The sequence below is a fragment of the Cervus elaphus genome, chromosome 28, assembly GCF_910594005.1.
Source record: "Cervus elaphus chromosome 28, mCerEla1.1, whole genome shotgun sequence".
Classification (NCBI taxonomy): domain Eukaryota; kingdom Metazoa; phylum Chordata; class Mammalia; order Artiodactyla; family Cervidae; genus Cervus; species Cervus elaphus.
The window spans coordinates 62,568,819-62,595,497 of record NC_057842.1 but is presented as its reverse complement, the minus strand read 5'-3'; the positions used below and the strand labels follow the sequence as shown (position 1 = coordinate 62,595,497).

The 26,679-nt window shown below is 41.1% G+C and overlaps 1 protein-coding gene across 7 annotated transcripts in view; it reads left to right on the top strand.

Moving 5' to 3' along the window:
- The window catches only part of ORC3 (origin recognition complex subunit 3), a 65,259-nt gene extending 43,799 nt beyond the window's left edge, over positions 1–21,460 (top strand). For 6 of the 7 annotated variants that reach the window (XM_043889855.1, XM_043889852.1, XM_043889851.1 and 3 more), the window contains 7 exons: positions 10,260–10,393; positions 12,997–13,073; positions 13,996–14,096; positions 17,652–17,793; positions 19,392–19,508; positions 20,447–20,526; positions 21,036–21,460. In XM_043889855.1, coding sequence (XP_043745790.1) covers positions 10,260–10,393; positions 12,997–13,073; positions 13,996–14,096; positions 17,652–17,793; positions 19,392–19,508; positions 20,447–20,526; positions 21,036–21,141 — 757 coding nt within the window. In that variant the 3' untranslated portion in view covers positions 21,142–21,460. Of the gene's footprint in view, positions 1–10,259; positions 10,394–12,996; positions 13,074–13,995; positions 14,097–17,651; positions 17,794–19,391; positions 19,509–20,446; positions 20,527–21,028 lie in introns of all 7 variants that reach the window. The other variant, XM_043889853.1, reaches the window with a different exon arrangement.
- The last annotated feature ends 5,219 nt before the right edge of the window (positions 21,461–26,679 follow it).

Below are 26,679 nucleotides of genomic sequence, written 5' to 3'. Positions count from 1 at the left end.
ACAGCTCAATAGAAAAAAATCTGAGTAGAAAACGGGCAGAGGGTATGAGTAGCCATTTTTCTAAAAGGACATACAGATGGCCAACAGGTACATGAAAAAGTGCTAAACATCACTAATCATCAAGGAAATGCAAATCAAAACCACAATTAAGATGTCACCCATGAGAATGACTGTTATCAAAAAGACAAGAAATAAGAAGTATTGGTGAGGGTGTGAAGAAAAGGGAACCCTTCTTCCCTGTTGGTCGGAATGTAAATTGTGCAGCCACTATGGAAGACAGAGTGGAGATTCCGCAAAAAAGTTAAAAATAGAGCTGCTTTATGACGCAGCATTTCCACCCCTGGGTGTTTATCAGGAGGAGATGAAAGTGATAACTCGAAAGGATACCAGCACCGTGTTTACCACAACATTGTCTATAATAGCCAAGGCATAGAGTCAACCTCAGTGTCCATCGATGGATGAGTGGGTAGCGGATGAGTGCGTGTGTGTGTCTGTGTGTGTGATTCAGAAATAAAAAGAAGGGAATGCTGCCTTAACACCGAGCTTACAGAATCAGAGAGCAAATTGATGGTTGCCAGGGGTAGGGGGTGGTCAGAATTGGCGCAAACTTCCAGTTATAAAGGAACCTTAGGATTGTAATGTACAGCATGGTTACTATCAATAATACTGTATTGTGTATTTGAGAGTTGCTAAGAGAAACTATGTGAGATGACAGATGTTAACCAGATTTATTGTGGTGATCATGTCACAGTATATACATATATTGAATCATGTTGTATACCTGTAATGTTATATGTCAATTATATTTCAATTAAAAGATATTTACAAGGAACTTAAAAGAATGTTGAAAATGTCAACTGTTCATAAGTCGAAAAAGACCTCTAGAATTTTTTTTATCACCGTTATTTTTAAATGTAGATAACAGACATTGATGTTTGGATAGCATGCATTTATAATTTGTCATAATCTGACATGAGTGCAGTGGTTCTGCATGTCTAACCTTTCCTCTGTCAGTCAACTCTTGGAGCCTGAAGACCACATTCCTACACAGGATATGAGTTGGTTAATTTTCACTCAACCATGTGTCATTATAAAAGGATATATTTAAGTTAAAACACTGCTTGGGAACAGAAAGTGGTAAAAAAAAAAAGTTATGCTAACTGAGCAGTGAGCTAGGTGAGTGTGTTTTTCTGGTCAGCTGTGAAAGACGTTAAGAGGAACATTTTAGCTTTCTATTGGAGGGAATTTCTAGACAGCCACCTAAATATCAAACCCTAGACCAAGAATTTTTCAGACTTTTAAAATTTGAAAAATCATGCCTCAGTGGTAAGATTTGAAGGGTTGACATAAATCATGAAGGCCTCCACTTCTGGGCCGCTGACGGCTCAGCTGGATGGAGGCGCGCTGCCCTGCGCCCGCAGCGCCAGTGGGCCCGCAGCCGTGGTTCTCAGGCTGGGCCCCTTCTCAGGAGAATCTGCTGTCCCTCGGCCCCTCCAGCATCAACCGAGAATCGCTCATCTCGAGCCACCACGTTGTTTTTCTCCAGTAAGGAAACCAAAGCCGGAAGCAGTGAGGGGCTTTTCTGCAGCTGGCAGAGCTGGGATTTAACTCCAGATCTTCCACGTTCAGTCAGGTTTTCAGCCCTATTCCAGTTATTCGAGTGGTGGCACAAACGGAAATTTATACGGGTTTGTGGCCAGGAGTCCGTGTTGAGAGGGCACCCCAAGTTTTAAGATGAGCCAGCAGAGCAGGCTCCTGTGGACTCAGCCCACACTCCATCCTGAGGACATGTTGGCACAGTGTGCAGACGTCTTTAATGAATGGAGCCACAGTGTCTAGTCTGGGTGTCCCAAGTGGAACCTTATGAGTTTGCTACAGAAACAGATTTTTAAATTCAAGTTCATTGATAGCTGAAGAATTTACTTAAGGCTGAAAGAGATTATTTTAATTTCTGAATAAGGCTTTGAATTAAACAGTAATATATTAGCAGGTCAGCTCAGCTTTCATTGAGTTTAAAAAAAAAAAATGACTGAAGTAATAATATTGACATTTGATCACTTTAGCTTAGTTCAAAGAGACTAGAGGTTTAGAATCTAAATAATGCATTATTTCCTGACTTTGCAGGTTAACTTTTGATAATATTTGAAGATCTTGTTATGAAAAATGGCAGAACTCCACAGTCTGTGAGGCACTTCCCAAATAATAATAATCTAACTTCTCATGATCAAGATTTATCCATGCAGAAGCTCTCTGAGACTGCAGCACTAAAATATGATTTCTTTATAACAGGCATTGCTAATCCTCAATTTGCGTCGTATCAAGCCCTTCACAGTTTTCTGTGGGCTGCTGCTAAATTCAGACAAATGGCTGAATTGTTGAAGCTCATTTTAAAGCAAAAGATGCTGAGTGGCTTTAGTGTAAGTAAGCATCCGCTGAAGCATTAAACATACAAATTTCTGCCCTCCCCCCAAAGATTCTGAACATGACTGCTGGAAACTTGGGTGTAATGGTCAGCAGAAATCAATTTAAGAAACACTTTACAACATTTGGACAGGTGGTCCAGGGGCCACACTTTGAGAAATGTGCTTCTAAATAATTATGGAGAATAAGAAAGGAATACAAAAAGATTGAGGGAAGAAATGAAGCTGGAAAAGAAGCTGGATGGCTTTTTTAGGCAGTTGGTGTCAAATTGGTTCCAAAACTAGACCAAGGTATTCTGCTGCTCATAGTGAGCTGTGGTTTTTATCTCAACAGATAGAAGAAAGATCTGCATTTGATTTTTAAGTTTTTCTTTATTAAACATTTAGTGCCTACTACCACTTTTCTGCTAGTAGAAGGAATGGGTAGCTTAGAAATAATTTAAAAAAATCAGAAGTAGCTAATCAAACTGTTTGAAAGCTTTCCTTCTTCTGATCTCAGGGTTATACTTTTGTAGTGCATCAGTAAAAATATTTACGTGTTTTATCTTGCTAAAGTGTTTCTAACCATATGGTAGCATTGACTCATTTTGACATGGTACAAAAAGCGTGAAAGTGTTGGTTGCTCAGTCGTGTCTGACTTTGCCACCCCATGGACTATAACCCGCCAAGCTCCTCTGTGCGTGGGATTCTTCAGGCAAGAATACTGGAGTGGGTTGCCATTCTTTTCTCTAGGGGATCTTCCTGACCCAGGGATCAAACCTGGGTCTGTTGCACTGCAGGCAGATTTTTTACCATCTGAGCCACAAAGAGCATGGTGCTCCACAAAGGGCCGTGGCTTCAAGGTGCTCCCTCCAGGAGCCAGTTTGAAAATAGAGAAATTCTTCACCTGAGGTCGTGAAATTCTTTTTCACTGCATGGCCACTGTCTTGTTCACCCATTCAAAAAAATGTTGTTTTTTTTTTTTTTACTATTCGGGATGTGGAGTCACTAGACCTGTTGAAAGTGATGACCCTGGTCCTTACCCATGCTGAATCTTGGCTGAGTAGGGAAGATTAAGGTGGATAAGTAGACAGACAGGTACAATACAGGATAACAAGGCCTGTGTTGGGTAAGGTCTAGTGTGCTAAGGAACTAATAGACTGGACAGTTACCCTCTGTTTCTTGGAGGAAGTGGCCTCTAATATGAAATATCAAGGCTTAGAAGGAATTAGGCAATTTTGGTTTCTCTTTGACTTGTTACGATCATATGTAATTGCTTTGCTGTGTTGTCTGGAAGAAGACAGTCTCTGTGAGTGTGTTTTTGGCAAGCCTTTTCGTTTTGCTTTCTTCTAGTCTTTGTTGAAGTACTTGCAGGTTTGAATCTAGAATATTTGAATATTTTTCAAAGCTGTGCTGGTGGTGTCTGTCTAGAACTTGAGAACTCATTATTCAGAAGATGTTTGCATTAGCCATGGATTGACCAGTTTCTCCTCTAGCCTGTTCTCAATCAGACGTTTACATAATCAGTACTTAACCGGAAATTATTGCCTTTCTGCATGATGAAGCAGAACACTCATTGCTCTTCAGGGTGATTGCTCTTAATGATTGCTAAATAATTCTCTGTCTTAGTTTAGGAAACTTTTTTTTTTTTTAATAACAAGCTATAGAACTTTTAACACATTAAGTACCACAAGCCTTTTTTGACCCATTTACCCAAAAGTGATACAATCACTGAACCAAGTTGGTTCAGGACAGAACAGCCTTCTCAGCACTGATGAGACCTGTCTCAGACGCACCGTTTCCTCTCTCTTTAAAGTGGCGGTCCCCAGCCTATGTTCCCACCAGAGATCAGTTTTGTGGCAGCCCACTTTTCCACAGATCCAGGGTTGGGTTGAGGGGGTGGTTTCAGGATGATTCAAGCACATTGCATTTATTGTGCAATTTATTTCTCTTAGTATTACACCTCAGATCATCAGACATTAGATCTTGGAGGCTGGGGACCCCTACTTCAAAGTGGTCTGGTGTGCTGACTTTCAAACTTTTAAGTTTTGATGCAGTTTGTCCTCCATACCTGCAGGTTCCACACCCATGGATTCAAGCAGCCACAGGTTGAAAATATTTTTAAAAATTCTAAAAAGTTCCAAAAAGTGAGGGGGGGGGGGATGCATGTGAGTTTACTATGCACTGGCAGCTATTTACTTTGTATTCATATTGTATTTGCAGCTATGTGCATAGCATTTATATTGTATTAGATTCTGTAAGTAATCTAGAGATAATTTAAAGTGTCTGGGAGGATATGTGTAGGAGATACGCAAATACAGTGCCGTATAATATAAGGGATCCCAGCGTCCTCAGATTTTTGTATCTGCAGGAGTCCTGGCACCCACCCCTGACAAATAAAGTAAGGACAACAGTGTTTTCTTCTCAATTTTATTCTGTTTCTTTGAAAGCAAGTGCTAGATGGAATTCACAACAATTTGAAGCGTATCACACTGTCTCCAGTTTCTCTCCAGTCTCTCCGTAGCTGATTTGGTTTTTGCACTCTTTCGGTCAAGGTCACTAGTGACCCTCATGTTTCTGAATCTCAGTCTTCATTTGCATTAACCTATTATCACCATCTAACACAGTTCGTCACTCCTCCGTTAATGACTTTCTAGAGCCTGGATTCTTTTGGTTTTCCGCATACTTCAGTGCATGCTCCCCACCTCAGTCCTCTTTGGTGATTTCTCTTCTCCCTGACATTCTAACATCGCGGTCCCTCAGGGCTTAATCGAAAGCCCACACTTTTCTCCTGAGTGTCAGACTCTTAGGTCCATCTACCTGTTTACATCTCCACTTGGATATCTGTATATATCTCAGAATTAGCATGTTTAGAACTGAATGCCTGATTTTCTCCTGAAACCTAGAATCTTCCTTCATTCTTTCTATCCTTCCGATTTTTCAAAGCCAAAAACTTGCATTCTGCCTTGAAAATATTTCAAGAACCAAACCTCTTCTTAACACCTTTCCCATTGGTACCGCCATGGTCCAAGTCACTATCGTCTCTCATGTGGATTATTGCCATCACCTCCTGACTGACTTCTTGCGTCAGTGCATGCTCCCTTCCAGGCTTTTCTCAAAATGAAAGTCAGAATAATCCTTTTAAAATATGCCAGATAAAGAGATTCCCTGGCAGTCCAGGAGTTAGGGTTCTGTACTTAGAGTGTCAGGGCCTGGGCTCAGTCCCTGGTCAGGGAGCTAAGATCCTGCAGGTGGCATGGTGTGGCAAGAAAACGAAATGAGATGACATGAGATGAGATATAGTCAGATAATGTCACTCCTTTGCTCAAAACTCCCATTTTCACTCAGTAAAACTGCAGTCTATACAGTGACCCTGCATGATCTAGCCCCCCATTCCCTCTCTCTGATTTCACCTCCTGCTTCTTGTTCTTGCCTTCCGATTTTGTGGCAAGTAATTTAAACGAGAACATAACACTGCTTTTCTGACATTAGTGCTTGTGTTACAGAACTCTGAGAGCCAGCCGTTCACTGTTGGCAGTTTGTACTTCCTGATTTTTCCTGGTACAAACATGTTAAATCATACTATCTACAGTGTTCCGCAGCTTGGATTTTTCTTTCTTTTTTTTTTTTTTGTCTTTTGGATTTGTCTGGTTGGTTTTTGTCTTGGTAGTTACTTGTTTTGCACCTAATATTCTACTTAAGGTGCTTTGGTAATGTCATTGGTCAAAGCATAGATACCAAGCCAGACTAGGTTCAGATCCCAGCTTGCCAGTTACCAGACTCTGGACAAGTTGCCTAAGTTTTCTGTGCCTCTGTTTTCTCATTTCTTAACATGATAATAATAATAGTATCTGTATCATACAGTGTTGTGGAGATCAAATGATACCTGGTGTATACGTGTGTGCTTAGAAATATTAGCTGTCATCACTTGCGTTACGTCACTGTTCACCACTGATACACAGTGTCTCTTGTTTTGACAGTGTAGACTTGGTGTTATCAGTCCCTTGTTTGCTGTATGTTCAGGTTGTTTATAATGGTCTGTTGTTACACACAGTTATCACCGAGGGTGAGTTCGCGTCTGCACATCAGTGTAACTATTTTCACAGAGTGCACACGCTCACTCTTTGAGTCCAGAATACAAACACAACTGTATTAAAGCACACCTGCCCCGGATAGCTGTCTGAGACAGACACCTTTGCTGACGCTGGGTATTATTATCAGACTTAAAAAGTGCTTTTTTTTCCTTCTAATGTTTCATGATCGATGGAATAGTTCTTTCCCCACTTCTCACACTGCATTCACATTTTTATTCCTTCTGAACAATGCTGAGGTAGTGGTCAGTTTTTTTCAAGCTACTTATTTCTAATACTCCCCGTCTCCTCCCCACTGATTTGAAGTGCTGCCTTTATGCCATGTACTGATTCTCACGCATACCTCTCTTTCTGGACCCTGATTTCATGCTGGTCTGTTTCTGTACAAAGTACCGTCTGATTTTATTCACTGCAGTCTATCCCTTTTGATATATTAGTAGCCCCACTACACATACTCAAGTGTACAAACATTGTTCCTCAGTTTTAGGGACATTAATTTTTTTTTCTAGATAGATTTTAGAATGTTTCTTTAGGCTTTTAAAATATGCCCACTGGAATTTTGTTTCAGAAAGTGTTGAAATATGGATTAATTTGGAATGAATTTATTTATTTACAGTATTGAAGGTTGGAACTGAAAATGTCTATTCAGGGTTTTCATACTTTGCTATGTCTTACACATTTGTTATAACATTCTATAGTTTTTGTTGCTATTTTGAATATGCTCTTTTTTTCCATAGTTAGGCTTCCCTTGTGGCTCAGCTGCTAAAGAATCGGTCTGCAATGTGGGAGACCTGGGTCTGATCCCTGGGTTGGGAAGATTCCCTGGAGAAGGGAACGGCTACCCACTCCAATATTCTGGCCTGGAGAATTCCATGGCCTGTTTAGTCCATGGGATCGCAAAGATTCAGACACGACTGAGGGACTTTCACTTTCACGTGTAAGATATTAGTGTGTGTGTATATATACACACATATATGTATTTACCTTATATCCAAACACCCTTCTATATGCTTTAATACTTTTGTAGCTTTCTTAGACTTTCTAACCTTACAGTCAGTTCAGTTCAGTCGCTCAGTCATGTCCGACTCTTTGCGACCCCATGAATCGCAGCACGCCAGGCCTCCCTGTCCGTCACCAACTCCCGGAGTTTACTCAAACTCATGTCCATCGAGTCGGTGATGCCATCCAGCCATCTCATCCTCTGTCGTCCCCTTCTCCTCCTGCCCCCAATCCCTCCCAGCATCAGGGTCTTTTCCAATGAGTCAGCTCTTCTCATGAGGTGGCCAAAGTATTGGAGTTTCAGCTTCAGCATCAGTCCTTCCAATGAACACCCAGGACTGATTTCCTTTAGGATGGACTGGTTGGATGTCCTTGCAGTCCAAGGGACTCTCAAGAGTCTTCTCCAACACACAGTTCAAAACCTTACAGTCATATCATGTGCAAATAATAAATTTCATCTTCCTTGCTTATATTCGTACTACTTGCTTCTTTTTTCTTAATTCATTGTAGAATAGATTCTAGAATGATGTTGAAGAGTAGTGATGATAGCAGGTATCTTTGTTGGTTCATTTTATGTAAATAATTGAATTGAAAATTTTTAATTAATGATTTTATTGGATTGATCACATTGCTAGCTCTAATCAGTGTTACTTCAGGTCTTATTTTATATCAAACCTGGGAATACTTAAGAAAGGGTAAGGTCATTTCTTACTCTGGAAACAATAGGAACATAGTCTTTGGCAAAGAATAAAAAGAGTAATAAGTATCTGAATCTCTAGAAGTCTTCTATACCTGAGATGAAAGAGCCACCCTTTCCAATCAAAGGTCATATTAAAAATTACGGCTAGTAAAGTTTGATTTCAAAATTATATGACATGATGCCATTTTTTCCTGCATCCTGAAGATGAATAATAGGCTTCACCCTTCTCAATATTCAGTTTTGTCCGCTGCCCAGGGATAAGAGGCGTGGCTGCCTGTGACCTGGGAAGCTGGGCAGTCCTCAGGGGCTGCTGGTTTGGGCTCGACCTCCCCCAGCGTTTCCTCAGCCCTGCCAGCAAGCCCGTGCCTGTGATTCGCTGGAGCCTGGCGGTGTGGCTCTTGCCTGAGTCTCATCGGTCTGAGTGAGGCTAAAGGTCGGGGGTGACAGATGGTTCAGGTGTGTCTGACTTTGAGTTAGCTCTCTTCTCTTCATAGTTTGATTCTGTCTGGACAATAGGGAGCCAGAAGTTTTAAATAATCTCCAATGTAATCAAGATTTTAATGTGTTGGCTTGGTTTTCTTTGACCTGTTAACTGCCTTTCATTCACTGATAAAGATTACACTTTGGATAATTATTTCATTGCTGTAGAATGACAAAGAGATTTTCAAAGTTTACTTTTTGTCCACCGCTCTCATTTCTACATTTATTGGTTATTTTCTTCATTTGTTTTTGTTTTAGGGTCTTTGTGGTGGGTTTTTTTTTTTGGTTTGGGTTTAAATTCTAGTTGAAGTGATCAGCTTAATTTCCAGGTAATCATAGTCTACTTAGCTTTATTTTTCTCTAACTTAGTAATATTAAATTTTTATTTTGAAAAATTAATTTTTATCTTGAAAATATCAAACATAAGATAGTTTTTACAGAATCACCCAGATTCTGAATTTGGCTGTTTTTCCCTGATTAATTTAAGAACTTGTAATCACTGTCCTGTTACTATGCTCTTAAGGGAGAGATCCTCTAAGTAATGACCCTGAAAACAGGATCTTAACTGTAGAGTATGTGTTTCTTCTCTGTTTCCTTTTAAAATTTTTTCATCTTATTTTAATTCTTCTGGTTGTGCCGGGTCTTCATTGTTGTGCACAGGCTTTCTCCAGGTGTGGTGAGTGGACGCTTCTCTGCTGTGCTGCACGGGCTCTGAGACGCGGGCCTCCGCGGCTGCAGCCCGGGGGCTCTGGGGGGCGGGCTCAGCAGCGCAGGCTCTAGCTGCTCCATGGCAGGTGCGGTCTCCCCAGGCCGGGGCTCGAACCTGTGTCCCCTGAACTGGCAGGCGAATTCTCACCCTTCTCTGTTTCTAACAAAGGTTTTCTCTGTGGCCTGGAAGGAGTTGCACAATCGTTCCACCTGTGCCATAGAATAAACACAATTGCCTACCAGTTTAAAGTTCAGTGGATTTACTGACTGGTGTTAATAAAGCTCATAGAAGATATAAAGCCTAGCCAAATTGGTAATAAGGAAATCATTGATACACTTTTTGGTCATTTCAAACGAGCTTTCATTCAGCATGTGCTGTTATGTCCTCAGTGGCCGTTTCTTGTCTCTTAATTTACATTTAGATCTGAAGGCAAGGAAGACCACCTTCCAGTGCCTGCTGTGTGATAAGTAAGCACTATGCTAGTCTTCAGACGCGCCTTCTGATTGAATTCCTAAGGCTCCATCTCACTTGTGAAATTTGTGAGTTCCTGTTTCCATTTTAGAGACAAGGAAGCCAAGGATCAAAGATGTTTAGCAACATGTTCTGTATTACCAAATAGCAAGTGCCAGAGCCGGGCTATGGACCCAGATCTTTGTAAATTTTCCAAGTTGAGCTTCATCATGAGAACTCTTCTGAGTACTTCTCAATACTTGTGAATATCACATCCATTGAGGAAAATCTCTCCAAAAATAGTTGGTAGCTACAAATAAAGGATTTTATACTGTCTTCTTCTGAGCGAGACATTTACTATGTAAGCGCTGTTTTTTAAGTATATTGACTTTTCAGTTGCATTACATTCCTTGCCACTGATTCTGTTCTAGGTTGTTGGCCAAGGATGAGCTGATGGCCATGCTTCAGAACTGTTTGAAGGTTTTTCAGTCATCTTCTGCAAAGGAGCTTGGCAACACAGCAAAGAAAATAGAGGAGTTCCTGGCCCAGTTTCAGAGCCTTGATGGTGAGAATATAATATCTTGCCAATTCTACTGGCTATGACAGCCATTTGACTAGAATAACATGGAAAACCCCGTGTTTTGATGTGCTGAGAGATGAAGAGATAATGAGTTTTTGATGAGTCAGTATACCAAGCCTCAGAATAGCACATCTTTGACAACCACAACTAGGCCAAATGGTTCTCTTCCAGCTTGGGTTAAAACAATGAAAACTATCAAATGGTCAGGAAAAAATATTACTTTCTCCAGATGGACAGTTTGGAGGACTTATCTTTAAAAAAAAAAAAGGCAGCAAAAAGAAATCAAAAAGATTGGAGGGAGTAGCAGGGCATCATAATTAAGAACTCCTTTTAGATGTTGTTTCTTAAGCATTTCATCAGGTTCTTTATAGATTTCAAAAACAGTGCATAAATTATTTGTAAGCCTGAAAATTAATAGCTGTGAACTGCTTTCCCAGCAGTGAGGCTCATTGGTATGCTGATTACCACAATATGCTTGAGGTTTGCTTTAATCAGATTTGCAAAGCTTGGATCTCTCAGCCCTCAGTGAATTGCAGCCGCCTGGCGTTCCTCAGTGTTGACCCACAGCTGCCTTCGTCTTTCGTGATCGGCGCAGGAGCTGGTGTCTGCCGGATGCCGGAGTGCCCGCGCACGTGCCGGCGGCCTGTCTGTGCCCTGATGGCCAGGACTTCTTTGTTCTGAGGGGTCTCCGTGGGTTGATACTGATGTTTAACTTTTCGTGGGCTCTCCCCTTGCTCCCTTTCTAGCACTGAGGTATGGTACTCCTTTGGTAAAACAAAATGACTGTGCCCTTCTTATTTTCCCCTGTTTAGGGAAATTTTAGTGGAGCCTCGGGAAAAGAGGCAACCTGGTACATATAAGCACATAGATTGGACATGGCATGGTGAAAACATTTCACTTAGAATGTCTCTATCAATTTTTCCTGTGTTTGGCAAGTGTTCCTTTGTCTTTAAAGCCTTTGGATTTAGGAAACAGCTTTTGCTGAGCCAGTGGAAGTTGAAAGAGCCCTTCTGCCTGACACACTCCACAGTACCGGGGCTCCCTCCAGGTCATGCACAGGCCTTGCTCTATACTGCATTTGCACCACGGTCTGAGCTGAACCAGTTTCAATCATAAACATTGTAAAGGACTAAAACTGGTATCACAGAGATTATTGAGTCCAGCTGCAACAGAAACTAAAGCCCAGGAAGAGAATCCTCCGAATCGAGATCTCAGCTAGCCAGGGTAGCATCCAGCCTAGAGCTCACATATTTCTTAACTGCCGTCTCATTGTTTTTTTCTCTCCAGTTCACAGTTACCACCTAATTATGGTCACTAGGACAGTGAGGGACCACCCTTAAGGATATAAATAGGGCAGAAGATTTAGAAGAATATAAGATAAATTAGCTAAATTTCAATCTTTTACAAAATCGGACTTGGATTTTTGTGAAATGAAACTGCAGATATAATCATTTTAATTAGAATTTGTGTAACATAAGCTAGTGAACAAATCTTGTGCTAATACTAAATAAAGGAATGCAGCTTTTAGAAATGGGAAGGTTGGCAGTTAAGATAACAGTCTTCAGAAGAATTTTATAACTTGAAGCAAAACCAGTGTCTTGAAGAAATGTACTTCTCTATTTTCAGAAGTGCCATGTTATTAATAATGAAGTGAAATTAACCCTCCCCTCCCATACTGGGCCAGTAGTAATATTTGACTATATGCTATCTCTGGTTCCTTGACAGTTATTACATATTACAGTTTAGGTTTAAAATTACATTTGGAGGGTTTGGTAGGTGAGAGTGTCAGACAAGATTTATTTTTAAGGCTCTGCAACATGTTACTGAAATCGGATGAAGAGTTTATTAGGTGTTTTAACCTTAAATCATGTCCTTCTTGAACCGAGAATTATCACTAGCTAAAAAGAAATTTATTCTTTGAGAACAAAGCAGATTGTCCGGCTGCATCTTAGGTTTGGCCAGATAAGCCTTGAGAGTGTGAGATTCCAAAACCTGCCCTGCACCAGGAAGAGGCTTTCAGAGTTTCATGATCTTTAGAAACACAACTACACCTTTTATAAGATACAGTTTTCTGTTTGCTGTGCTAAAGAACCATGATGCATTTTGTGTTTCCATAGATTCTCTCAAGACTTTCACGTACTGCCCATTTTAGATGTAAGTAGCATTGTGTCAAATATAGTGAATCAGAAGATCAAGGCTAAGTTTGCCAGAGTGTAGGTTTGTACTGTTTACATCAATAATGGCATAGTCAGAGGAACACAGTTTAACTTTTTTTAAAAAGCTATTTATAATAACACAAACATTTGGAAATCATTTTCCTGTTAGTTTGGAGGAGTTTATTTTCATTATGGTCACATTTTTAAAATTCAGTAGCTGCTTTTTTTGAAGATCTCTCTGTAGTGTAACTTAGGTAATGTTTATTGACCTTCAGTCTCTGGAAGAGATCATTTATCTGATGGAACCTTGATCTCTTGCCACATTAAAAGAAGAAAAAGGATGAAACTTTATCCCCCTTGGAGTAGTAGAAATGTTTTTCTCTTGAATGGATTTACCCAAGCTGCTGTATGTTGGTTTTGTATTAAAAACAGAAACCAAAGAGGAAGAAGAAACTTCTCAGTCACAGTCAAAGGGGCTTCAGAAGACGGACCTCTATCACCTTCAGAAGGTCAGATCGCTTCCTCTCCCTCCCAGCCGCGTCCCCGATGCTCCTGTGTGCTCCCGATGAGCTCTGCTCAGGTGTTTCTGCTTTCATTTTAAAATCAGAGCTAAGAACAAGGCAGAGTTTGAAACTCACTTATGAATTGAACATCCCGTTTACCCCATAGCTATCTTCATTCTCCTTGTAGAAATCTGGAACTTACTAACCCATAGAGGTAGAAGCTGTTCTGATAGCCTCAGGGAGAAAGAGAATTAATTAATATCAGTAAGGGAAAATGGGAACACGGTTGCAAAAAGAAATCTGATTATTTATCTGATGTATTTGATTTTCAGTTTGGTCAAATTGAGACTCCAAAGAGACTAAGTCATTAATTTTATATACGTTCCTTGATTTATTTATTTTTTTAATGTATATTTATCCACACAGTGTGTCCAATATAGCGTTTTTCAGATAGTTCTCACTTTAGGATCTTGGTTGGCAAAATAAAGAACCTTCTCTGTACCATGATACCAAGTTATGATCACGTAGAATAAAATATCAGTCTAAGCAAAACAAAACACATGGAGTCCATCCTGTTAGCATGGCAAAGAGCAAGGATTTTTTCCTCTTCTTGGAAGTCCTTTTCTTAAACGAAGTAAAGAGTTGTGGCTAGTGAGCGCACTGCCATATAACATAGTAATGAAGTAAACTGCCCTTCTCCTCATTCCTTGAATTCACTTGATGTTTTTTTGAAGCAAAACACCCAGGAGGAGAGATTCTTCCCAGTTGTTAACGATGACAAATAAACACAACCCACCTCGATTTGGTTCCGTCTCTACACCTGTCACAGAGAAGGGCATGGGCTGCCTCTGCCGGAGCGGCAGAGCTCCCCTCTGAGGGGCTCCCTGTCTCAGAGTCCCCAATAGAAGGTCTGTTCTTTCCTCCGCAGTCCTTACTGGAAATGAAGGAGTTAAGGAGCGCCAGTAAGAGGCAGACCAGGTTTGAAGTCCTCAGAGAACAAGTCGTGAGCTTCGTTGACAGCCTGGCGCGGTGAGTCTGCAGAGCTCAAAGTCAGGCCTTCTGCCCCAACGACGCTGGTGTGGTAGCTGTCCTCCGGCAGTGCGGGGCGCCCCCAGCTTAGGCTTTCTGCTTCTCAAGTCCCTCCGTGCAGCTTAGACTGCTGATGTTGATTCCTTTCCCATCCTTATTAAAGCAGCTAACCAGATGACTTAGTTCATTCTTGAGTAGAATGCAGGCTTAAATTTACCCTGGTTCATTATGCTGACAGCGGGGAGGGGAAGTGGGGTTGGAAATAGAAAAGGATTTTTCCCCTTTCTAGTAACAAGGTATTTTCATTGTGCTTTATCCTTGCTGTGTCTTTGCTCAGAGCGTGCTGGATCTGGGCCAAGCCCACAAAACAGACAACCCAGCCCAGCCCAGCCGTAATGCCCTATTTTATCCTGAGTGAAGGGTTTCTAAGGGAGACCAGTGCAGCTCATGATCATGTCAGCACCAGTGCATGGTGAGAAAGGCGCTCAGGGTCCATTTAGATGTACACCAGTCCTGCCTGTATTTTAAGATGATCCTTTTCTTGAGAAACTCAAATCATTCTGAGTTTGCATTTCCCAAAAGCCAGGTCTGTAAAATCACCCACCTAACCTGCAGTTGGGACATGCCATCTAGAAAAAAAAAAAATGAGAAGTCTTCAAAATAAAATGATCAAATAGTTTAAAAGTAGGAAAAGGACTATTTTTTTTATCATTGCTTATCCTATTTTTTAATGGCAGTTCAGTCTCGGCAGCAGACTGGGTACTGAATAGAATCAAGTACTAAAAAGGCAATTCAGTTATTGAAGACGAAGAGTGGTTTTCTGATAAATTACTTGTCCTTCTTGTAAGTGAACAGTTCCGTTTTCCAGGACCATGTGGGGGCAGTTGTTGTTCCTGGTCACTGGGGAGAAATTACTAATGTCAGGACAGAAGTCACAAGGATCAACCAAGTGTGACAAAAGGAAGGTTGAAGGGAGAGAAGTGTGTCACATAAAAGTGATGCAGTGTAACGCTAGAGTGACCTCCTGGCTAAAGATGACCTTGGAGAACTCGCAGAGTTAACCTTGCTCCACCGGGCTTTCCTGCGCTTCTAGTTTCTAGACCCATGAGCCTAGTTCTCCTTTCCCAAGTTGTGACCATCGTAGTTGCTAAAAACAATTTTACAGTGTAATGTGGCATAATTTATAGGTCGAATGTCATGTTCTTTTCTGAATTGCCACAGATCCCAAATTGTAGGCTCTGCAACCAACCAGCCATTCCTTTTTCATGACCTTTGATCTAATTAATATGTCTGACTTTTCACCTTTCTGAGTAGTTACTGAAATAAAACTGATCGTGATTGAACTGCATTGTGTTGTGAAATCACAAAAATTTCCATACCAGGATGTATCATCTTTGCCAAGATTGAGTGTCCCATCAGGGAAGAGGTTAGGAGTGTTTAGTATTTTAGAGCTAAACGGGACCAAGGAGTCATGTGGCAGCTAAAGCCGAGAGAGTTTGTGACCTGTGGAAAGTCAAACAACCCCAGTCTGCTGACATGTGACAGAAGGCCCATTCCATTTCCCCACACTGTCCCCAAGGCTCACAACACAGATGTTTACAACAGAGCTTGGAGTTTAGGAGAAAAGAAGTGCTTAAAAGATAAATAACGAACATTAGACTCCAGGAAGCAAGCAGAGTTCCCAGTATACCATGAGCAGCTCTTGCTGAAACTGCTGAGAAATGAGAATAAGTTGCCACTGAGTGAACTGTTTCACCGAAATGCAAGCTGCAGCTTCGTGCGCCTTGTGGGTACTAGAATGGTCGTACCAGCTCCCCTCAGACCACCTCTGTTGCGTGTGGACTGCGACCTGAGGGTCACGTAGAGTTCCAGCCAGACTCGCTGCAGATTTCTGTGTCAGTCTCCGTGTTTGTATTTGGATTAAGAATTCTAATACATGGTGATGTTTCATCACTGCTGCGCAACTAATGTAGCCCAGTGGAAACAAAATACAGGCAAATATTTTGACTCTGATGGAAATTCTTTAGATACCCATCTAAAAAGGTCTTCTACCTTGGTAATTACCTGAATCTCTAAACATTAAATATAAGAATTTTAAAAAGGGAGAGAAGGACAAATATGAGACAGTATCTTTTCTGAAATTGACCTGATCTGGTTGCCTTGTTAGATTTCCAGTCCTTGTTACAGAGTAGGGACGCCAGCATGATCTTTTAATGACCATCATGTATGATGATTGGGGACAGCCTGAGGTTGGGATAGGAAAAGTTTGTGGTCGGAAATTACAAAGGGGTAGCCAGCCATCCAGGGAGGCAGCCGGCATCACAGAAACCATTCCCACGGCTACGGCTAAACCACCTAATCCAGTTGACTCGGGAAGGAGCAGCATCTGGAAGTGAAGTGAGCGGAGGGTCTGGGGCTCTCGAGATGGGCAGGATGGGGTTGCTGGGGCATGATATACGTGGTTCACACCCCCGCTGCCTCCTCTCCTCCTCAAAGCCAGACCACGCAGGTGGAGCAAGTGTTGTGGGATTTTTCTGGGCAGTGTCATCCTCTCCAGGGGGGGGAAGAAAGCCAGAACACCGGAAAGAAGAGTGACTTCCCTGGTGGATGGGCTGAGGAAGCTGCTTAGCGCTGTCTGCACTGGTGGGAATCTGTCATGTGACCAAAATACTTCAGGCCCAGGACTGACTACGCCTCAGGAATCTTTATGAAGGCATTGTGAATTAACTGCTCTAATCAAGTCTGTGACTTATTACTCTGCCTTTGGCTTACGGATACCAGAGTTTCCCCTTTCTGATTCGCAACCCACTGGGCCACCCAGGAACCCTGTACTTTCAATGGTTCAGACCAGCTGACAGGCTTATTATGTATTCACAGTGAAGCTTTTAATGCTTTATTTCTAAAATTCAGATTTCATTAAAATTGGTTTATTATCTAGCTCAAATAAGACAGAAGAATCTCAAATTAGTGGTTTTTTTTCCAGTAATTGAAATTTCAATGATAAATGATTTTTTTTTTAATACTCTGAAGCAAAAATTTAGCCTTTTCTGCCTATAAAGAGGAATTCTCATACATAAACTTCACATATATTTCTTCTATGAGAGATATCTCCATGATCCAAAAAGATTTTTTAAACTTAATTCCAGGTCTGAGGCCTGTGTTTAACACTGCCAAGAGTTAAAATGTTTGCTATGGTAAGGGATATGACATGTTTCCTAAATAATTTAAGAAAGTATTCATTGACACTTTGAGAAATTCTATCTTAAAGATTTTGAGCAAAAATGTAATTTGTATACATTTGTTCCTAGAGGTTTGAATCAGAACTAAGATATAGTTTCCTTTACTCCAGACAATAGAAGTTTTAGACAATATTACATGGAAGAGGTAGAATTGAGGATGATGGCTGCACTCGATTTGATACTTATGTTGTTTTGGCTGTTGTTGATTTTGCTTTTTAAGTAAATTGCTCAGTCCTTCAAGGTGAGTGACAAAAACATTATACTGAAAGTGAACTGTGCTCATCTGAAAGCTGACACCTGCCTTTGACGGTTTCAGAGAGTACCTCCTGCCTCCAGACACCCAGCCTCTGCATGAGACGCTCTACTTCAGCTCTGCCCACGCCCTTCGCCAGCACCTGAACGCCGCCCCCCGCGTAGCCCTCCACACCGCACTCAACAACCCCTATTACTACCTCAAGGTAAGAAGCGGACATTACTCTGACAGCTCAGTTCAGATTCCAGGCTTTATGTATCTACCACAGAAATAGTGTAAATTTGCTGTTCTAATGAGCAGGGAGTGGGCAGCTCAGGGCTGTACCTCTTTCAGATATTTTAAAAAGCTCTTTAGATTTTAGAGGGCTTTTTTCTGAGCCTGTGAACTAACACTGCCAACTTTTGATCATGTGTGATTATCTTCTCTTTCATGTAATAAAACCAGGCCATAGGAGTTACTTGAGTATAATGCTACTACTCTTGAAAATAAGGGAAAGCCTTCTTACAGATGTAACAGCAGATAATTGGTCAAACCTTGTGACTCAGTGAAATTACTTAAAAAATCCAAATGATTATTTCTGATGGAAAAAGGAAAAATTTTGAAATTTCATCTTGGATTTTGAACCAAAGAAAAACCTACCCTGAGAGTATCTCTAAAACTGAATGTAGAGGCCAGCCAGCAATATCCTGGCAGTAAAGCTCCTAAGCTCCAGACATATCTGCCAGTTCCAAGTTGTTCTTTAAACAAAGAGTTCAGTGACAGGTACCATGATCACTTTAAACATTTCAGAAAGCTAAAGTGTTAGTTGGTATAAACACACAGAAAATAATTTGTTGGTAATTTGCTAAGTTAATATTAAATTGCTAATTTGTTAATAAGTTATCAACTTAAGCACCTGGAAATCTTACAACAGAGGATACTTAAGAAGTGACTGATAAAGCCTATGAGGAGAGTTCCGATGGACTGGTTTCCCGTCTGAAACGGCAGACAAACATGCTAAGTGAGCGCTGTGAGAGAATGCTGCGTAGGGAGGTGTCAATTATGGTGACAGTAATGTCGGTAGTGGGACAATTGAATAATTTCATATTTAAGGCACAGAATATCAATTATTTTTATTATATAAGCCACAAATTAACTAACACTCTTTATAAAATCCATCTTTTTTTGGCTGGTATCAAGTCACAGAAGAGAACTGGTGTGATTTCAGCAGTTTGGGGGAGCATATAATTCACATGTGTATATTTGAAAGAGATTTTGTTTCTTAATAAGAACCATCGATTTCAAATAAGCTGAAGAAACACTGGTGGTTTTCTGGGGTTCGGGTCTGCAGTGTTGACCACAGTTGTCTTTGAGGGACAGTTGGTAGTCCTGGTAGGGGTGTGCTGGTGTCTCTTAGTATAGTATAGTAATTGCTAGAATTCAGGTAATTAGCAGTGTTGGAAGTGGCAGTTTATTGAAAATCCACAAAATTCCATAAACTTTTATGGAAACCAGAAATGCATCAGAGTCTCAGTAATGAATAATGTATGATTTAAATGAAAAAAAGAGGTTAATAATTAATGATGAAATTGAAAAAAATTCCTGTTTTCTGATCCTGGCGATGTCCATCCAATGACTAGGAGCTGGGGAAGTTTTGGCCAACAACCGGTTAGCTACTGGAGAGTAAACACAACTCAGAAAAGAAAGGAAACCACAGACCGCATTTATTAGCATGCAGATTTCAGGGTAGGGGGTTAGTTAATTTGTGATTTTGTTCCTCGTGATTTCTGAAAGGTAGTTATCTTAGTTTACTGTTATTTTTAGAATGAAGCGCTGAGAAGTGAAGAAGGTTGCATTCCAAATGTTGCCCCAGACATCTGCATAGCATATAAACTGCACCTGGAGTGCAGCAGGCTAATCAACCTTGTGGACTGGTCAGAGGTAGGTGGGCGGAACGAGCAAGCTGTCTGTGTGTCTGACCAGCCGTGGCCTTTCTCGGGCTGTTTTTATACTTTGGGTTCTTTGGAAGTCACCTCTTATTTTCTCAGTCACCTCTCTTTGGTTTGGAAAGCATTATAAATCACCTGGCAAGTTTCTCCAAAAAGGCACCTAACTGCTCAGCAGTTCCACCCAAGCCCCAGAACGCTGATCCCATGCGCCTCAACCAAGCCAATTCTGTTAATAATGCTGTGTCCTTGCCAGGTTGAAATAAGTACCTTTTAGTATGTTTAACAGAAGCTGAACAGTTGAGGTCAGTTCTGTTATCCCACAAGATAAAACAGTGTATTATTAACTAGCATTTCCCTTATTGGATAAAAGAAAATATTGGAATAACTGTACAACAGATTTAGCAATCAGAAAGAACAAGGAATACTTGGCAAGGCAAAGGACAGCTGTTACTATTCTTTAATAGTTATTCTTTCCCTCTTCAGAGTATTAAAAGTTAACTTTGTTAAAGGCCTTATTTGAAGCATGTCTTGTCACCCACCATTTAAAAATATGGTAATTGGTTGCTTCCAAGAAAAATAGGCATTTTCCTGGGTGATGGAGGTTGGGAGTAGAGGATACAAGACAGCCTCATGCTTTTCAACTTTTTCAGCTTCTCAATTTTTATTGTTTTTCTCTGCACATTTCTTAGTTCTCTGAAATATAAGATTACTTGGGAACCATCCCACTTTCTTTTAATGTGTACTTATTTAAAGTGATCATCAGTGTGGTTCTAAGACCCTGAATTTGGTGTAATTTTTTAAAAATGTGTCAGCTATCAGCAGCAGCAGTGTTTGACCTGGCTTAAAAATACAGAGCCATCAAGAGCAAAAAATAAAAGATGCTTGACAACAGCAGAGATTTTTATCTTCTTCTGTCCTGTCTCTCAAAAGGCTTTCGCGACAGTTGTGACAGCTGCTGAAGAAATGGACGCAAATTCTGTAACCTCAGAAGAAAGGGGTGAGATTATCCAGTATCCTTTTGAAATCAATTCTACAACGTCCAAGTAAGCCTACAGAATATAGTTTCTCTGGATCTACACTAGAGATAGAACCATACCATCCCAGAATAAGTTGTTCCTTAATACTTACTTCGAATTTAAAATGAGACAAATCTAAACTATTTGATCTAAAACTTATATAAAGGTCATTTTCCAAAGTTCACCAAAAATGTCCCGGAACGGTCATTATTGAATTCTCTATGTTTCTTAGGTTATTGACGTAGTTTGAAGTTGGCAGGGAAGCAATTTTCATACTCCTTGAAAGATGAGAACTAGGTAAGTGGTGAGCACTTTTCCATTTGTGTCTCATTGACAGTGGACGCTAATTATACTTAATGTTTTCCAGTAAGAGTTACAGTTTAATTTAGTAGTATGCATTTGAACTGTACTTCAGCTCCCCAACTGAGGTTTTAACACTGAGATTTTAACCCCCTTTTTTTTGTCAGAAATGTGTGGTGAATTTCCTTAGCTATAGCCTCCAGTGCCCGGTTTATTAGGGCTGTCTCTGAATTAGAACTTTTGGGATTTATAAAGCCTACCAAACAGAAGACTGACCATGTGGCAAGGCTAACATGGGGAGGCTGCTAGATAGCAAATGAGTGAAGCCAGAAAGACAACAGTTAGCTTAGAAGAGGAAGACCAGTCATATTTACACATGGCTCAAAGAAGATTGTCTGGCAAGAAGTGTGGAATCCCTGTGTGATGTTTAAACAGAAAGGTAGACTGTTAACCCCAAACGGGAATGTGTTGAAGGCCCTTTGGAGAACTTTGAAATCGAACAAGTATCACGCAACTGGAAACTTTCTCAGAATATCACTGCAGTTCTCAGTCATGAAGAAATTATGAATAAATTGTTATTGAACATGAATAATATATAAATGTAATAAATTCCTTTATCTAGGAGGATCTGGGTTCGATCCCTGGGTCGGGAAGATCCTCTGGAGAAGGAAATGGCAACCCACTCCAGTGTTCTTGCCTGGAGAATCCCATGAACGGAGGAGTCTGATGGACTACAGTCCATGGGGTCACAAAAAGTCAGACACGACTGAGCAACTTCACTTTCCTTTTCCAGGAGGATCAGTTGATCTGCAGTTGATCTAATAGTATTAATACTTGTTCTACCAGTTTCTCGCACTGGTCTTCTTCACTTGTGTAAATTATGTAATAGAAGATGAATATTCTAGACGATCATTTCTCCTCCAACAGAGGTTCTAAAACTGCTTCTACTGCTCCATTTCCTGTAGTCTTACAACTTAAAAAGTCTCAAGTTGTTTGGCTTTCTGCTTAAAGGCAGCAAATAATGTACTTCAGGTTGACCCATCATGGAGTCTTAGAGCCTCAAAGATCTTTACAAATCACATCAACCCTAAGGCTCAGATGAAATGACATCTGAATCTCTTCCATAATAAGAACTCATATCAAGATAGTGAAGCAAAGAGACCTCAAGTTCATTATTTAATGTTCTGGTTCCAAGAGAATTCTGGGATGTGTCTTTGAGTATACTAACATACCAAAATTACCATGCAGATGTGACTGGGAGGAAAAAAGTCCAAATTCAGTGAGGACTATTATAGTTGAAGACCTTAGAACTATGCACTTGTAGGTCTGTGTGTTCAGAGGACAAATTTAATATAAACAGACTTAATATATAACTTAAGCCTCGTTAATTCTGGAGTATAAAGGAGGTATTATGTAAGTATAAAGGGCTCCTTAGCCCTGTGGCAACAAGGTGAGCCAAGATGACATTAATGGATAACCGCTCCCTTCCCTATTCCAGCTTCAAAAACTGTAAGCGCTAGATGAAATGTACCCCCAGACAAATTGTCATAATGTTGTCGGGGTTAAAAGAAAAGTAAATCCCAAGGTACCAGAAATAAAGAATCAATTGCAAGCCAGAGCAGAAAGTGTCTAGCCCGACAAAGCCTTGTGACAGTTACCAGCGTAGCATTAGTCCAGATAGAGAAATGTCTTATCTTCATCTAGAAGATGCCAGGGTTTCTTGTTCAGCAGAATTGAAACACATGTACATATGCACAAAGGGCCGTCAACTTGGAAATTAAGGAATTCATGATGCGAACGAATGTATAAACACAAACACAAAAGGCTTTTGACACCTTGGAATCCATGTGTTAGAGGCAAAACTTCTAGGGGTCCCTGAAACGAGGGCATGGAGCAGAGCCTTTGCCAAATGGACATGATCAAAGACTAGATTTCTGTTGTGACATTTTCCAGTGTATCTTCACAACAACTAGGTCACTATTTTTTTCCCAGTAATTCCAGCCATTCCCCTTCAGTCAGATGTGCCCTCAGTCATGTTTCATTTCTGACTGTGGTTGGTAAAATCTAGGTGTAAAGTGTGACTGACTTGCTCACAGATTGTTTGTGAGCATGTATCGTGAGCACTTGTAGCACTTCAGTGAGCACAGGTCTCTGCCCTCACTGCATCCTGTCAGTCCCAAAGAACAGTCATACAATGTGAAAGAAGAAAACAAAACAAAAGGGAGGCAGATCCTGCTGAACAGGCCTGCCTGAGATGGCGTTTGAATGAGATTTAGCCCTGATTTTACGGAAGAGGCGCATCTGAGGTAGAGAACAGCAGGACAAAGGTCCTGAGGGCAGAGTGCCAGCCGCTCTGGAGGAACAGCAGAGGGGGCCGGTGCGGGGCACAGTCAGCAGGAGGGGACGCAGAACTGAACGAGGCGGCGGGGAGAGCAGGTGAGGTGCGGCCGCAGACCACGGGCAGGCCTTTACCTTTTACAGGCAGGAAGCCATCTGAGCCGTCCTTCAGAAAGACCTTTAAAGGATCACCGGCTGTGAGGACAGACGGGAACAGGCGAGGAGGCACAAATGAGGCAGAGAGCAACTGGGAGGTCACCGAGATCCTCCAGGCGAGACACAAATGTCTCCTGCAAGGGTAGTCGCAGAGATGGTTGAGATTTTAGATGGACATCAAGATTGGACGAAGGATGTGAGGAATTCAGGACTCTGAAAAACTTCTGAATGGAGATGCCATCAGCTGAGGAGTTGATACTCACCAAAGTGAGTGTGAGCAGAGGCAAGGAGCCTCAGGTCAACTCTGGGCATGCTTTCAAGTTCAGAGGAAGACCGGGCCAGCGGCCAGCAAAGCAAAGACAGTCAGGCCAGTGTGGTGGTATCTTGCCACCAACTGAACAAGTGCCTCAGATGTTGATTAGATGTAGCCATGTGGGAGATGGTGGTGGCTAACGAGTGGTTGAAGAGTCAAGACAAAGCCTGGCAGGCCTCACCTGTCACATCATTGTGTGATACAATGAGAGAGATCATAGCATCATCTTATACCAAAGTCTTAACATGAGACAGTGCTTTAGACTTAACTTCCAGATTACAGATGTTTAAAGGGATAGAGTACTGACGTTAGTGACAAACATTCAATAAGATGACAAACTTAGTTGTTCCAGAAAGTCAGAATCTTAATTGAATTCTGCTTTAGGGAGAAAAGAAAATGGGATTCCCTGGTGGCTCAGAGGTGAAGCCTCTGCCTGCAATGTGGGAGACCTGGGTTTGATCCCTGGGTCAGGAAGATCCCCTGGAAAAGGAAATGGCAACCCACTCCAGTACCCTTGCCTGGAAAATTTCATGGGCTACAATCCGTGGGGTTGCAAAGAGTTGGACACGACTGAACAACTTCACTTAGGGGGGAAAAAAGCTGCAAAAGACATTTTGAGGACAAATGGGAAAACCTGAATATGGACTAGATGTTAGATTAGGAAAGCATTCCTTTAAGTAGGAGGTAAAAGAATCCACCTGCTAGTGCAGGAGACCTGGGTTCCATCTGTGGGTCAGAAAAATGACAACCCACTCCAACAGTCTTGCTTGGGAAATCCCATGGACAGAGGAGCCTGGTGGGCTACACGTTCTTAAACAATATACATACAAAGCAGAAACGGCAAAATAATTGTTCCTGTTAAGAGAATTATTGGACTGTATTTTTAGCTTTTGATTTTTTTTCTTCATAAAAACTGACCAAAACAGTGGGAGAAGAATGGAAGTTTAGAAAATTCTCCTCAGTTTTGCTTTGAAGATTATAGAACACAAAAATAGTTAATAACCTAGAGAGGGATTATAGGATCAAAAGACTTAGTCTTTTGTTAAGTTTTTTTTGTTTATGAGAATTACATATGGAAGGAAAATGGGTGCAGGAGAGAGGACTGTTGGCCCTGCCTTTGAATGAGCTAATGCTCCCCAGCTGGGGCAAAGGTGGGAGCAGGTAACTGCTGGAGCCCCCTATCTATCTATGAGGAGACAGGGACAGGCTCCTCAGGTGCTTTAGCAGGATATTCACCTCTCAACACCAGTCACTGTGTAATTCTGAAGTAGGGGAGTAACCCAAAAAAGCAGATACAATCATTTCCAGCCTTGGATCAGCTGGGGAACATGTCAGATTTCAACAGTCTTCACCTCCCCTCCGTCTTCCAAAGCAGTCTCTGGGGGTAGAACCTGCAAAGGGCGCCAGTTAACCTTGCGGATGCAAGAAATGTCTCACTTGGCAACCATTTTCTTGAGGATATAAGTTCTTGCCATAGGCCAAAGATAGCACTGATATTTTTAAACTTACTACATTTTTCCACATTGCCTGTGCCCGTTTTTCCTACACAGAGAATCGTATCCGGTGATTTACCCTGGTTACATCACGGTGACTCAGTACAGCCCAATGCCAGCACTGCCTTTACTGTAAAGAATAAGATGGCTGTTGGACCTAAATTCTGTCCTTACTGGAAGCAATTTCAGGGCTGTTTGGGAACTAAGTGCAGCTTGTATCTGTACTAATCACCACCTACGGGGTCCATCTACATCTTGTTAACTGTGAATAAATCCAAGAAGTTTCCCACATTTTTCATTTTCTGAAATTACCTCACACACTAAATCAGTTAAAATCATGAAGCAGCCCATAAGACAGAATTTTGGGGTAAGGTGGATAAGCAGAAATTTGGCCGTGGGGAAATTTTGTTCTTGATCAAAGTTGAATCCAGAATTAAAATGTATGAGGCCCCATTCAGACTGCCAGCACCAGTTTTCCTTACAGCATATCCTATAAAACAAAGACCAGCTCTTTTATAAACTTAAAATCTGCATGAAAAGTCACATGTGGTTGTGTAAAAAGAATGTTCATTTTGGAGTGAAGAAGAGAGAAAGCCTACTTACATTCTATCCTCACTCCTCTGTATTTTTACTCACCCTTGCATTCTAAAACGCTGTCCCACTAGACCGGCGGCTTCCAGCTGGGGACTGTTTTCGTCCCCTCGCCTGACGTTTGGGTCTGGAGGCAGTGTTTGGTTGTCGAGGTTGGGAGAGGGCGTTACCGGCATCTAGTGGCAGAGGCCAGAGATGCTGCTCAACACCCTACATGCGGTCTCCCCACCACAAAGACAAGCCTGGCCCTGACTGTCCGTCAGTCCATTCAGACCAGGTAGGCTTATCCACCTCCCTTACAGCCACTCTGTGCTACATCAGTGTTTCTAAAGCACTTCACGGGCATGTGCGTTACCTGAGGGTCTTGCCAAGGCCCTATACCACTTTTTGGCCTTGTTTTAGACAAAGAATATAATTTTGGTGAAATACAATTACTAAAGTTAAAAAAGGAAAAAAATCCTTTTTGTCTTCGACTAATTAGATCAATTATAAACATATCTCAGTATATTTATGACTTGATTAGTAGAAATACATTAATAGAATTTAGAAGAATTCACTGAAGCACTTTTTGGTCAATTCATTATAGGAAAGCTGTGTCCGGAAAGCATGTATTGAATGGAAATTAGATGTATTGAACGATGCTTTCATATATTTTCCTTCAAAGTCTACAGTTGTTAAAACTAACCTTCTATCATGCAATGAGAAGAGAGAGAATTTGGAATCAGAACTCAGTTTATGAAAACACTGATTTTGAAATCTTATCAGAAAATTGATTCCTGGAAAATGCTTACATTTAAAACACTGACTTTATTCAAATACTACCCATCTGTACATTAAAAACAAGCAGATTAGAAGTAAATGATTTATTCTTCCAACTAAATTCCAGTACTACAAGGGCAGTAAAACAATGATACACTTGGGGGGGGGGGGGGGGCGGGAAATGCAGCTATAAACATT